This window comes from Muntiacus reevesi, chromosome 8 (genome assembly GCF_963930625.1).
Source record: "Muntiacus reevesi chromosome 8, mMunRee1.1, whole genome shotgun sequence".
NCBI lineage: Eukaryota > Metazoa > Chordata > Mammalia > Artiodactyla > Cervidae > Muntiacus > Muntiacus reevesi.
The window spans coordinates 72,066,071-72,080,992 of NC_089256.1; the positions used below are offsets into that span (position 1 = coordinate 72,066,071).

The 14,922-nt window shown below is 38.5% G+C and overlaps 1 protein-coding gene across 6 annotated transcripts in view; it reads right to left on the reverse strand.

The window, feature by feature from the left end:
* Positions 1-4,371: 4,371 nt before the first annotated feature.
* FNDC3B (fibronectin type III domain containing 3B) overlaps positions 4,372-14,922 on the reverse strand; it is a 350,375-nt gene continuing 339,824 nt past the window's right edge. For all 6 annotated transcript variants that reach the window (XM_065942284.1, XM_065942279.1, XM_065942281.1 and 3 more), the window contains one exon: positions 4,372-7,876. In XM_065942284.1, coding sequence (XP_065798356.1) covers positions 7,565-7,876 — 312 coding nt within the window. In that variant the 3' untranslated portion in view covers positions 4,372-7,564. The remainder of the gene's footprint in view (positions 7,877-14,922) is intronic.

Consider the following 14,922-nt stretch of genomic DNA (forward strand, 5'->3'; position numbering starts at 1 on the left):
AGTTAATGCATGCTCACAGGTTTCCTTAAATGCCTTGAGGCAGTAAGTCTTCATTTGTCAAGGGACTCTGTATGATGGAGTGCACCTTCAATGCACAGGGAATTTACACTTCTGCCTTAACCTTCACTCCCCACTTGCACAAGGCCAGAAGATCAGTCAGAAGTGAGATTAGGGCTTTCTCAGGTCTTTGCTGAGCATGCGCACAGCCCTGCTCATGCATATAGCCTTCTAGACCTGGAGAACTATGTCACAAGTTTTTAAAAACCCTTAAGGATATTCCATGCTCCCAATCTTGAAGTTTGGGGCCAACTCTTGTTTGCTCCCATTGGTATTGCAGCCTCAAGTAGATGCAGGGTTAGACTATTGCACCAAATAGCTTTCAACAAGTGTCCTGGGTATACAGCTTTCCCATAGAACGAGCTTTAAGGGAGGTTAAGTACTACCACCCTGCCAATGCGGCTTTTCCAGAAAGTTGTGAGACAGGTTAAACAGTGACCATGTGCGAGGCATAAGCCATTTTGAGGTGCTCCAAACCCAGCGTGCTCCCTCTGGTGGTTGCAAGGCTGCTGGTTTTCAAGGCTGGTGTGGGGCTGGGGTAGGGAAGGGAGGTATAGATTGAGTTAAATACCACAAAACCTGCTCTTCTTACCAAGGTCCAGATTGTTATCAGCATCTGGTTGGGCTTCCCAGGTGGCACAGTGATAAAGAATCCACCTGCCAATGCAGGAGATGAAGGAGAAGAGAGTTCAGTCCCTGAGTCAGGAAGATCCCCTGGAGAAGGAAATGACAACCCATCCCAGTATTCTTGCCCAAAGAATCCCATGGACAGGAGCTGGTGAGCAACAGTCCATGGGGTTGCAGAGTTGTTGGACACAGCTGAGTGGGCTGGGTAGAGGTATAGGTTGAGTTAAATACCACAGAACCTGCTGTTCTTACCAAGATTCAGATTGTTACAAGCATTTGGTTAATTTCTGGAGCTCTGAAAAAGTTTTCAGAAAATTCTGGGCAATTTTTTTGCTAGTGTTTTTGTCACTTCTTTGGAAAAGCAGATTTACAGACACCCTCACTCCATCATTCTTGGCAGTCTTGACCTCCCCATCCCCTCACCCCCAACCTGTTTTCTCACTGTTGATTGAAACAAAGCCAAGCATTTTTCTTTTATTAGAGGAGGTATCATCAGCCATATCCATGCTGGGGATTTAGGGGGGAAGGTGGTCAAGTGCAGGGTAAATGCCAGCCTACAAGGACAGCTGCTGTCAATCCCTGTTGATAATCACCATTCCAGAATAAGACTTCGAGTTGCTGGATCTCTCAAACCTCAGTGGAATCTGGAATTTCAGTGTTTTGAGTGCAATTTCTACATTTTACTTTACTGACTACAATTTTAAAAGGAACTAAAATACTGTACACAAAATAACACACCATGACTGAAGATGACTGGAGCAATATCTTACAGTTCTCATCACTGCTATCTGAACTTTTCTGACCAAAATTAGTCAACTGAATTCAACAAACCTTTTTTTAGCTTCTATTATGTGCCAGAGAATGTGCTGTATGCTGCAGAGTTGAGTGAACTTATTGTCCTGGGTACATATTCCCTCCCCCATGCTTTTGAGGCACTTAGAGTCTGGTAGTGGAGGTGGGAACTTCTTTTTAGATACCACCCTGAACAGAGGGTACCAGTGCTGGTACAGATTTAACTGTTATTTGGACTTTTTTTTTTTTTGGCCATGCCACACAGCATACAGGACCTTTATTTCCCCTATCAGGGATAGAACCCATGCCCCCTGCAGTGGAAGCACAGAGTCTTAACCACTGGGCCACCAGGGAATTCCCTAATTGTTAGTTTTAATTAGTCCAAGGTCAAGTATTGAAAAGGATCATTTTGCAGTTCTTCTGTTGAGAGAAGTGTGTGTTTATGCACCCATCAAGACTGTGGATAGGGAAGGGATAAAGTGAGAGTTGCATAAATTTATCTGAGGCAAAGGGCCAGAGAGCCAATTGCTGACCTGTGTGAACGGCATTGAAGGTGGAATCCCATAGATGCATCTTTCTTGGTGCACCCACTCATATCACACAGGAAGCATGTGGCATGCCTGGTGGCTCAGATAGTAAAGAATCTGCCTGCAATACAGGAGATGCAGGTTGGATTCCTGGGTTGGAAAGATCCCTTGAAGAAGGGAATGGCTACCTATTCCAGTATTCTTGCCTGGGGAATCCCCTGGACAGAAAGAGCCTGGTGAGCTAGTCCGTGGGGTCATAGAGTCGGACGCAGCTGGGTGCATATTCTCTGGTAGCTTCCTAAGAAAGGGAACTTGGGAGGCAAAGGTGTGAGAGCTCTAATTTCTAAAAATGTCTTCATGATGCTCTACACTTGACTGAGAGTAAGCAGGTGGGAAATCTTTTTCTTTCAAAATCTTGACATGCTTGCTTCACTGATTCTTTGCTTCTGGTGTTACCACTAAGAAGTATAAAGCTACCCTGACTTCTTATCCTCCAGTGTGATCAGTTTTTCCATGTGTTGGGGAGCTTCTCTGGGTTCTATTGTTTAGAAATTGCAAGCTAGTGTGGTTTGGCAGAGGCCCTGTTTTATCTATTGATTTGAGCACCCTTGTGTATGTTCACTATGGAAACTCATGTGTTTTGATTTCCTCCTCTACATTTTCTCTTCTTTCTGCAGTTCCTATTATTTGGCTATTGAATATCCGGGTCTGATCCTGCTGTACTTATCTTTTCACTTTTCTGCTTTGTTTTGGGGTTATTTTCAATTCCAGTTTTCAATCCTTCTACTTGAGTTGCTAATTTCCAAGAATGTTTCCATGTTCCTCACATGTTCTTCTTCCACAGCGTCCTAACTTTGGTCTAAAGATGACTTGTCTTTTCTCATCTCTTTGGGGCTATGATAGTTTTCTTAGCCTCGGATTCTTCCAAGTTGTTAGCTTTGGACTTTTCACATTAGCATCTATCATCAGATGTCAGGTTACCTTTGGTTAAGCCAAAGGACTAAAAAGCTGAGAAGACTGCTGCCTGAGAGTTTCACCTTAGGATAGTGGTTCTTGATCTTGGCTGTACAATGCAATCACCTGGCAGGTGTATAAACATTGATATTTCAGAAATACTCATTTTATTGGTGTAGGATATTCCAAAAATACTCATTTTACTGGTGTAGGGTCTGACATAGGGATTTTGAAAAGCTGCCGAGGTGGTATTACTGTGTAGCCAAGGCTGAGAAGTACCACTGAAGGGTGGACTGAACCACTTCATCTTCAGGTGAGAATAACATTCTCTAAGTCCAGGGCTTATTTTACATTCTCTTGGGGATAAACTTTTGGTGTCTGCAAAAATGGAGGAGCAGCTGTCCGGCTGAAAAAAGACATCATTTTTTATAATGGCATTTTTAACAGCTTTTTACCAATACTATTTGAGGTTCCCATCCCTCTTTACCATCACTTTAAAGGGAAATATGTCTATCAGTTTTTGAACATTCCGTGAATTCGGCACGTAAATTGAGTTGGTGTTCATTCTCTTCCCTGGTAAATGAGCATTCAGAGCTTTCTTTGGTCGGGTTTCCAAAATTCTCATGCTAACAATTCTTTCCCACTCTTCAGTGTTGAGAGCAGTTATGACTTAAAAAAAAAAAGCCCTTTAGTATATTTTCAGGAGTGGAGTGTAAGAAGCATGCAAAATTTGATGTGTTCAACTGGGCATTTTTACCTAAAAGAACAATTATCAGCATTCTTTGAGAAAGAGAGCTTTGAGTTATAAACAATCAGTTTCCCCAATCATTTTTCCCTCGGGTGGAAAAAGATAGCAGGGATTCCTAGCAAAACAAATTTAAACATCATGATGAAACCATGACTATAATAGCAACACTATACTTTATTGCTGTTGTTGTTGCTGAATGGGACCTGGAGGAGGGAAGGGGGAGGTCAGAACCGTGCGAGTCTGTCCCAGAGAAGGAGCATCCCAGGTGCTAAGTGAAGAGGCAAACCTGGGCTCCTGAGTTTGGTATATGGATAACATGTTAGAATACAAGCATACTTTATCTACATAGACTCTGAAAAAGAACTGGCTGCCTATGGGCCTTGTCCACAATCGCATGTTAGTTGGCCCATTTAGGGAGATCTGGACTTGCAGCCTCTTTTGAGAAAACTAGCCTACATGTTTGTGGGTGGCAGAACTGCAGGACCCCAACCAGGAGCAGGGTGGCAGCCACCCCTTTAGATGGCAAAGCAAGCTCCCTGCACTATGCCACCTGCTTGGCCTCTAAAGGCATCTGAATTTACAACTTCTGGGATGTAGTTTAAGATTTTAAAAAGTAACAACAACAACAAAAGCAATCCTATCCATGGCAGAAGAACCCTACTTAAGTCAGAAAGAATTAAAACATTTATTGGGCATAAATATATTACATATACACTACAGATACAGTTAGGTATTACATATAGCATAGTATTTGCAAAATCTATACATTAAAATTGATATGGCAGTTTTAATACAATGTATATGAAATAGTCTAAAATTTACAATACAGGAAAACATGATTATTTTTTTTTTTCTCCTAAAGTTGAAAAGCTTGGAATGTATGTCCAACAGTGAGGTAAAACATTTTGTCTTTCAATTTAAAGAATTGTGCAAGGATAACATTCAAACACATTCAATTAGGGCACTTTTCAAATTTGACAGGAATACTGAATTACTGTAGCCGACAAAACATGGTTAGAAAATGCCAACATTTCAAGTCGATAAGAACAAGGCAGATAATATGCAAAAAATCTTTTAAAAAAGTTTTCTTTTTAAACAATTTCTTTGAGGACAAAAGGGAATTTTGCTTCACATGACTGGAATTTCTTGTGCCAGAGAGGAGTTTGACATATAGAGAGCATCAGAAAGCCACTCACTCATTCCTACATATTGCAAAAGGGCAAAGAGAGAAGGTTAACATAACACTTTATTTTATTGTTCATGTGTAATGGCAATATATAGTTATATATCAATATCACATATACATAATATTTGTAATATAAAATAGTGCCAGATAGTGTGATAACTTTTTGACTGGGGAATTATAATGAACAGTCAATAGTGGAGAGCAATAAAATAAAGTGCTGTGAGCTAGTGTTCACACACTCAGCTTTCTGGTGGTTAGACAGTATGAAAGTCTCAAAGATCAAATATTCATAGCAATTTTGGCTTAAAGTACTATTTCATTAAGAAAAAATGCCAACCAATTCAGAGAATTTCTTTATAGCAGCAGTTCTGAAGTGTTTACAAAAAGGGATTTTATTTTTCTCCTGCAGACAAGGTTCTTGTAACTCAGCTGACTCTTCATTGTTTAAAAAAAAAAAAAAAAAGCCTTCTCCCCAAAGGCATGAGATTGTTTCAGAAAATGCAGATGCAGTTGTTATAGTGGATTGTAATGCACATTTAATAGTGGAGTGAGTTTTGGAAGGCCAGAAACTTTGGCAGAAATATATTTACCTTGATGCCATCAGTTTGCAAGGCTAATTAAACTAGTTATTCTAGTCAATAACAAAATACAGAACTTTCTAGTACTTACTACATCACAATGTAGGCACACAGAATAATTCATTGATCTTAGCACTTTCTTTAAAGAGATGATTATGTTTTTCTTGGGTACATGTAAACGTTTCAATCACTGATAATGGATTTTTTTTTTTTTGGCATTTAATGCACTAGATGCTCTTTATCTTTAAAAACACAAGAAAATGTCAGAAGAATGGTAATACTACAGATGTTGCCAAGGAACAAGACTGACCTAAAATTACAAAAGTATAAAACACAAAAAAATAACATGCTACAAGGGAAAATTAGTACATAAGTACATTTAAAAAATTTTACAATAAATAAAGATTGCACTGTAATTGGCATTTAAAGTACTGTATGCAGAATATAGTATAAATAAACCAAAAACAAAATAATGTTGGTTTCCCCATGACTTTGGTATGGGAACATTATAAGCTAGTACAGGATACTGCATTTTAAGACAACATAGACCAAGCACAAAATAGCTATGATCAAGAAAAACCAAGTAGCAAAAATATACAAAAACAGAAGCAGGGGGATACACTGTGTCTGTTGCACCCTTTTGGAATATATTTGCACCTCCAACTCTTAAATGTCCCTGAGGTACGCAAACATTGTGGACTTCATATACATAATCCAATGACTTTGGGTTAAAATTGACAATCTCAGGAATCAAAAGAAACACGCAAGAGTAACACTTTGCACTCCGGTAGCACCTGTTGATCAAGGATCTCAAAGCACTTACAAACATTAGAATCCCCATTTTATTTTTTATTTTTAATGCATGGGAACACTGAGGCACAGAGAGGTAAAGTGACGTGTTCAGGTCACGCAGCAAGTTAGTGACAGATCCAGGGAGAGAATCTAGGCTCCTTGACCCCCAAACACCCTGTGCTTCTTACCAGCAAATACCATTCCCTCTCCACACATAGCCAAGTCAACCCCCAAAAATAGGAACTACAAATTTATTGGGTTTTAATTTTCATTTGCTATTAGATTAGTATTATGTGCACTGAATTAAGGAACTGAAATTCAATCACTTCATTGATACCTCAAAGAACAGCCTAACGGCAAATCTTTCAAAAATAACGAGCTGACATATAAGGAGACTGATCACAATTAGTGTAAATCATGGACAATGGGCAGAGGCACTAAACTGTCACCAGTTTTCGTCATAGAATTCTGGTCAAACATAACAGAATATAATAACTCTAGTGATTAGATTAGAAGTAGTTATATACAAAGACAAACAAGTTAAAGCAGCTTTTAAAATAGCTGAACAAGGAAACAACTAACTATTGCACAATGCCCTCGAAAAGTTACTGCTATGAATTGACGTGGTAAAATCTACAATGCTCCATAATTTATAGGTGCATTTTGGTTACTTGATTTCTTAGACAGGCAGCTCATAGTGTTAAAATCATAAGAAATACAGATTATTAAAACATTTTAGATTAAAGTACACATTTTGATTTCAATGAGCTAAACAGTTAAACAACTGAGTGACAACTTGGTTGTTTAGGGCAGCCTTATCTGAGTGAACATATTGTCCATCATGTGGTGGTTTCTGTGTGGGAATACTCTGACAATGCCGAAATCCTAGCCCTGTAAGAATACACACTGTGATTCATGTTCACAGATACAGATGATCAAGACATAAGAAGTGAACGGTGAATATAAATTACTAAACTGTAACATGGAAAAAAAAATCAAAGGCTTGCAAAAGACATCAGTGAAGACAGAATGAAGGCAAATCTGAAAAATTTAAAAGAAAACATAAGCTAGCTTTTGGTATCTGGTTTGCTTCTTTTTTTAAAAAATCCAGTTTAACCTCTTCCTAGTTTTGCATTTCAAAAAGGTGCACCAAAACACTGATATTTTTTTCCTAGCTAAATCTGTAAAATAAGTATATAAATCAAAGAACAAAAGGGCTTAAAAAAGGGAGTATCTGAATAAATGTGTATATTAAAATGTGTAGCATTAATTAAATTCATACCTCTAGTTTTGTTGGGTTTGTTTACTTCATTAAGAAGTACTGTAATATAAAGGCAAATAAAATGGATAAAGTTGCAAAGCCAACCACAATGAGGGCTGCAAACTGTTCATCAGTAGGCATCATGCTCTTCATTTTGGGATCATCTAAGCTCCCCATGTCCCCTGTAAGCATGACCTCACTCCGTTGTAGCACAAAAGCTGCTGAGGGACTGAAAGCTCCGCTTAGCTCCTGAGAGGTGTCTAAACAGCGACGACACGCACACACGCGGAACCGATAGTCTGTGTTGGTCTGGAGGCCTGAGATTTGGAATGTGGCTTCTTCTCCCTTGTACACCTTCAAGAAAAAGAAAAGTTCTGGTCAATTATAACAACGCTGTGGTCTCTGAAGTAATAATCACATAACATTGGGTCCTTGTAGAACTGGTTTGGTTTAAATGAACTCCATAACAACAAAGAATACATGGAATGGCATTTGTCCAAGTCTGTATTTCATCCCTAAAGTATTCTGACCTACTCTGAATAAAATATAAATTCAGTGACTCTGATATTGACAGGAGCTAAGGCACGTATCGGTACTGCAGCTGATACAAGTAATGGTGATGCATCTAGTTGAATTTTAATAATTTAGGCTATAAATCAGCAGATGACTTAATTCTTATAAAGGGCTCTCTAATCTTGGTGCACAGAACTAATTTTTTTAAATGTAAACAATTAAAAACAAATTACAGAAATAAAGTGCAAAGTCCTAGTTGACATTCGCTAGTGGCTACACCATAAAACCCTACTCCCTTAGATAGCTCACCCCAGCCCTAAGAGGTAAACACTATTTTGACTTTTCATCCTGTAATTTGTTTTGCCTGCTCTAGAGGTTCATACAAATACAGTCAATGTGCACTTTCCCGTGCCTAGGAGATTCAGCTGTTCCTTTTACTGAAGGGTAAGTATTTTATCACATGCCTGTACACTGATGTGTCCATTTGCTTCTTGACAAATATTTGCATTATTTCCAGTTTGGAGTTTTTATACAGTAAGAGTACTATGAACATTTTTGTTCAAATCTTGGACTTAAGTTTCTCTTTTTCTTAGGCGAGTAGCTAGAAGTGCTGAGTGTAACTCCATATCTAACTGCATGGGAAAGTTTTAACAAGCACATCCCTTTGCACTCCTGCCAGCTAAGAATGAGAGTTTCAGTTGCTCCACACCCTTGCCAACATTTGTTATTGTCAGTCATTTATATTTCAGTCATTCTCATGGGTGAGACTGGTACCTCAGTTGCATTTTCCTGATGCCTAAAGGTGTTTCCCACCTCTTCACGTGCTTATTTGGTCATTCATATAACTTCTTTTGTGAAGAGTGTGTTTAACTGTTTTGCCTATTTTAATATGCAGTGGTTCTTTAATATAATCTGGATGTAAGTTCTTTGTCAGATATGTTATGAATATTCTCTCCCAGTTTTGTGGCTTACCTAATCATTTTTTAAGAAATTTTTTGATGCAGTCCTATTTATCACAAATTAATATTTACTTTAATGGTCTGTCTTAAGTGTTTCCTGTTTGACCAACCTGTCCTTTTCCATTTTTCTTCCACTTTGTTCTTCTATCAAAATGGTATTGATACTCAAAACACTTAGAGGAAATGATAATCACCTTAAAATTACATAAAAATCCATGGCTTATGTTAGAGATAGGAAAAAACTAGCTGAAACTCTAATCAGTAAAGAGATTTGGTTAATTAAATAGGAAAGTAAAGTTAACCAAACACTTTCTAGCTGAGTAGCACTGAGTTAGCCTCATAAAGTGCTTAAAACATGGGTGGTATATAGGTAACTGCACAGCTAAAGTTAGCCATTATTATTACTACTACTGTTTAGAATTTAAAAACACTTCAAATATATTTTTAACATACAGTGATCAAAAGTGATAGGGGCATTTTTAGTGACAGGCCACCTTAGTAAAACAATTTTGTCCATTAACATAAATTCCCTAGAAAATAAAGAGTATTTCCAACAATCTCAACTCTGTCTGAAACACTTGCCAGAGTCAGTGGGAATCTACAAACATTCAGTTGCTAGAGACCAGCACATAAACTCCCACAAGAAGCAGGACATTGTATTAGAGAACACAAGTGCACGGGCCACTCATTCCGTGTTGTGCAAACTGCAAGAGCAAGAAGGCTGCAGTTTAGAAAAGGCATCAGAACATCCAATGTTCACCTGATGCTCAGCCTTTGGAAAATTTTTTCCTCCCTCATTTTCAAACTTTAGAAGTAGCCATTAAGAGTCTTATTGTACTTTTGTTTAGTGAGTAAGCCCCAGAACATCAATTGTGTTTCTCCTATTTCCCAGATTCACCCTTGCTTTTGCTATTGCCTTTTATAAGACTTGAAGCATGTTCCTCCAGGTGAATTACTCTGTTTCTCTGTGAAGATTGTGGCATGTGTCTTAGCAACTGCAGTTACAGACTGAAGAGGGCTGGAGCAGCCAAGGACAAAAGAGCTATAAGAGAACCCCAGTGATCTTGAGAGATCACTCTTTTCTCATAGCTCACTGTTCCAATGATAAGTTAGTTAAATGGCTATTTTAAGATGAACTTGTCGTCATGGTGACTGCCCAAACCCACACACAGCCAGCTATTCAGGAGTTCAGACTACACCATGATGATCCTGTCTATGGATTATTTCCCAATATCATGTGTGTGGTCTCATTGTTTTTACAATGATGCACTTTTTTCCTCTACAGAGACCTTTTCATTGTGAATGTTCTTTACTTAATTTCCCATATTTAGATGCTCAAATCAGTATTTTTCGAAACAAGTCTTTTCTTTGAAACTGTTGGGACCATTCATGAAGGGAGTGACCAGCATACTACCAGTCCCTTCACCATCTGAGCCTTGGTTTCCTATCTGCAATAGCCCAGGTAACAATCTATTCTAACTCTATGGTGGCAGTAGTTAATGTGAGGATGTTGATGGAGTTGAAGAAAAGATGCCATCTAAGCTTTAGCTGTAAGGTTTCTTGATACTTTTCTTTCATCAATCCTGTTGGAGGTCTCACCTCTTGAAATGTTTACACTTATCAAAGGGTGAAATGTGGTAGCTACTGGAGCTCTTTTGTGGGACCCCAGGGAATTGGCATAGGATTCCAGGTCTAAGTCCTTGCTCTGGCACTTTCTAGGTTTGTGACCTCAGGCAAATAACAGCTTTGGGTCTTACTTTTCTCATCTTTAACACAGGACAGTAACAGTACCTAATTTAATCCCAACAGGGGATTATTAAATAAGAAACTGTGCAAAATGCTTTGTGAAAGGAGTATGCTGGAGGTAAGTCCTCTTTATCAAATTTAATCCTTCTGATTACTCTGGCAAGTGAGCATTACTCCCATTTTAGATATGAGAAAGCTAAGGATCAGAGAGCTGTTAATTTCTTGAGGTCTCAGGTGAGTAAGGGTGGTTAGCGGTAGCCCCCAGGGGAGATCTCACATCTCACTCGCCCCCGCTCATCACTGGAACCGCTCCGGCTCCACTGCTTCCATGTCCTTGGGTGGGACCCACCCTCCAAGTTAGTCCTCATCTAGTGACTATGGTGTGATACCAAGTGTACTTCCCTTGACCTTCTGACTTTGTCTCCCCAGGGAGTCTGGTAACTTCTCTGGTGCTTCCGTGAAACACTTCCAGATCACCCCACCCTGGGTCCCACTGCCTTTCCTTTATGATGTATGGAAAGCAGGTCCCCAACCCAGACTCTGCCAAGGAAAGACTTGGGCGGCACTTCTATGAAGTGTCCTCTTAATTTATGCTACACTGGTGACCTCATAGCTGAAAACCTATTTCCCCGCAGATGTGGGAGAGATTTTTGGAAAGTTGATATAAAGTTTCATTTATATCTAGTGTTAAATTATTTGTATGCTTTCCAGAATTTGCATGGCTAGCTCCTTCTATGAAAGTAGGCTCAGTATACTTAATTTCCCAGAAACCCAATTCATGGAATCTTGACTAGAGACTTTATATAAATAATTTTTTTGATTTACACCACTTCTCTCCCTAAAGATCCCTGAAAATGTATTTTGAAAGTAAAGGAATGCTACTTTCTCATACCCTTAGGCGAAAAGCTTAGTGAAGGAAAAATGAATATCTAATAGAAGGGAACTTCCTTAATGACAAGTCCAATCAAAAATAGAGCTTTAATTTGTAAATGTTTTCCTTTTAGCTCTTATTTTAATTGGAAGACCTCACCCCTTTCAAAAGCATTGTCAACACAATGTTTTTATTATCTTTAAATATATATATATATGTGATAAATATATTGAGTGTGGGACTGGGTTCTATTTCCATAGCAAATAGCACATAGCTATAACAGAGAAGATGCTCATCAAATGTTCTCTAATTAGAACCCTTACATATTTAAGAGTAGATATGCTTATACCACGCAGTTTGAAAAGAGGAAAATTACCAGAAACAAGTACATCTGAACATTTAGAACCCCACACAAACCACAGGGTGTAGTATAGGTACAGCCCTGATTATACAATGGAGTCATTAACAATGATTGAGCTGTTTTCAGTGCATTGATAGTAGTCGACAACACTTATGATTAAACCTTTTGGATTCCTTCCTAGCTAAGGAAAAAATGAAAACAATCCCAATACTTCGTTTCCTGAGGATTCTGGTCCCACAGGTTTGAGATAACTGATTGGTTTTTGTGTAAAGAATCACAGCCATAGGATCACACCATCAGTAAGGTCCTCAGGCCTGCAGCACAGTTCAGGGAACTTCTCACGGGACTGTGCCTCTCTCTGCAGAAGACTGTGCCTCTTCTCCTTTTGTTTTCATTCATTTTGACAGGGGTACCATTATGGGTTCTTCCTCCTGCCTCAACCCAATTTAAAAGGCATAGCTCCATCTAAGATTATCTTTATTGAAGTAACCAATCATAATATCACAGTAAGTATACATGCAATATTATTTTTACAAAGACTATTTCTGTCCTTGATTTGGTGTGCAATATATTTTAAAGTAATTTTGACATGTTTATTCCAAGTGAGAGGATTTAAAGTAATACCCAGATAATCAAAATGAAGAATCTGTGACCCTCAATTCAGAGTAACATGCTGTGTAGTTGAAATCCTTGAAATCTCTTTAACTAATTCTCCCAAGAAAAAGGGATATAACTGTCCAGCATCAGCATCTGACAGCACCCTCTCAAGACTGAGCAGAGCTGATGTTCACAGTAACCCTGAAATGGAGAATCAGTATCTCCACTTTGACAAGACAGCAAGGCTCAGAGAGGTGAGTAAGTCCTCCAATACCACACGACTCCAGAAGGCAGACTTGACCTTCCTTGGCTCCTTGCTGAAGTGGGCATTTCCTAACCTGTAGGATTCCCCTGTGGAGAGTGCAGGGCTGGGCAGGAGCTGCTGCTCCTGAGCCAAAGAGGACGGACGGGAAGGGCACTATTGCCAAACTGCATCTTGGGGGCATGCTGCTTCCGCCCCAGGGGGGCTGGGAAGCTCTGAGGGCACAGATTATGCCATTCTGTTATATGCCAGGCAGCCCTCACTGCACAGGGCACCTAACAGTTTCTCAATGAATTCAGGGGTCCTATACAAGAATTCCAGGAAACTGAATACATATTTGTTTTATATGCAATTTAAAATGGATGTATGCATGAATATTTTTCTGGTAGAAGGGGTCATATCCCTCATCAGATACTTAAAGCGACCTATAAACCTACAAAGTGTTGAGAGTCAGTAAGACAAATAATAGCTTTTAAATATTCCCATCTTGACCTATTCTTACTTTGCTTTGGATTTGAACCTTTATGAAAATAGACAATCATAGCCTGTTTCATTTCTGTTAGGGAATTAAATTGCAAACCATTAAAAAATATGCAGGCTCCAAGTCTTTAAAATCATTCCATCAAGGTCAAGAGAAGATCTTTCTTCACAGTACATTGTGTGATACCACAAAGAATCAATACATGTCTCAATACTATATTTTAAAAATGATACAAAATAAATTCAGAGATGCCATCAAGTTAAAGGTGGAGCACTATGAATTTTCAGATGCTTCAAACGTTTTCTTAACCCAATAAATCTGAGCAGCAACAGTATTAATAATATGTCACAAATTTTGGCTTCCAGTAGGCAATACTTTCTTATAGTTTGTTACCCTTTTCTTACCTTCAGTGTTTATATTTACACACTTTATATAAAAATCATTGCTATCTGAATATGAATGTGTATCATTTCACTTTCTTGATTATAAAACTGCTTATGTTCTGTCTTGTGAGGTGAAAAAAGTCCCCTGGATATACACACAATTTTCATTCTTTTCTTGAATGCTTTATAATTAATGTCTGAAAAGAACTTTTAAGCTTATTGAGAAAAAGCTTATGCTTGAAAAGACTTTTTAAATGGCAGAGAAGCCAAATCAATATATGGATGCATACTAATGCAGAGTAAAACTTTAGGTGAGGGCTTAATACTTGAAGTTAATAGACTGTTTCATAATTAGAACCAGCTGCTCACCCTACATCATGATAGCTAAACAAAAGAAAGCTAATTACAGAGTTTAACTCAATGTTTCCGGCAAAATATCAGCAAAAGCCTTGGCCCTTGCCATATGTTGCCTGTAAAACATGAGCTTGGGGAACAGAAGCCACTGTCCTATGATGGGTGATTTTTTTCACCTAAGTTACAAATATCACTTCTAAATCCCCCCTATGGTCAAGTTTAATTCTCATCCCCACTGCAAGTATAAATCACCCTGTTCCTTTGAAACAGGCCTCTTTCATGCATGCAAAAAACATTTACTGAGTGCCTAGCTATGTTCCAGTCCTGGGAAGATAAAAATGAATAACACAAGCCCACACATTAGTGGATCCTGTATGATTAGTGCTGTAATTGAAGTATACACAGTGCTTCTTATAAGCCCACAGCTCTGCTGTGGTGTATGCTCTGCAATGATGACCTCTCATTTTCTTTTCCTTTGCCTCTATGAATTCAAAGCCTGTTATCTCTGGATTATAATTAACTATTATTTTGCACACATAATATAAACAGGCTTCATTCCCTATCTTGTGTCCAGAACAAGTGAATGTAGGGTTCAAAACATCATGCTTAAGTTAATGCTTACTGAATAGGGAGAAGCGAAAAACTCGGTACAAATTGTCCCTGACTCAACTGCGACTTTTCATGTACCGCTACCTGCCTCAATCATTTTTTGGTAAATGCAGGAAACACAGGTTACAAGATGATTGCTAATTCCTATCCACTGAGCCTGCCCTGGTTTTACTGTGTTTTCACCAAGAAACTCTAATTTATAGATGTTTGTTTATAATAAGAAATATATTTTGAAGCATATATGTAATGGTATATTAGTATTTG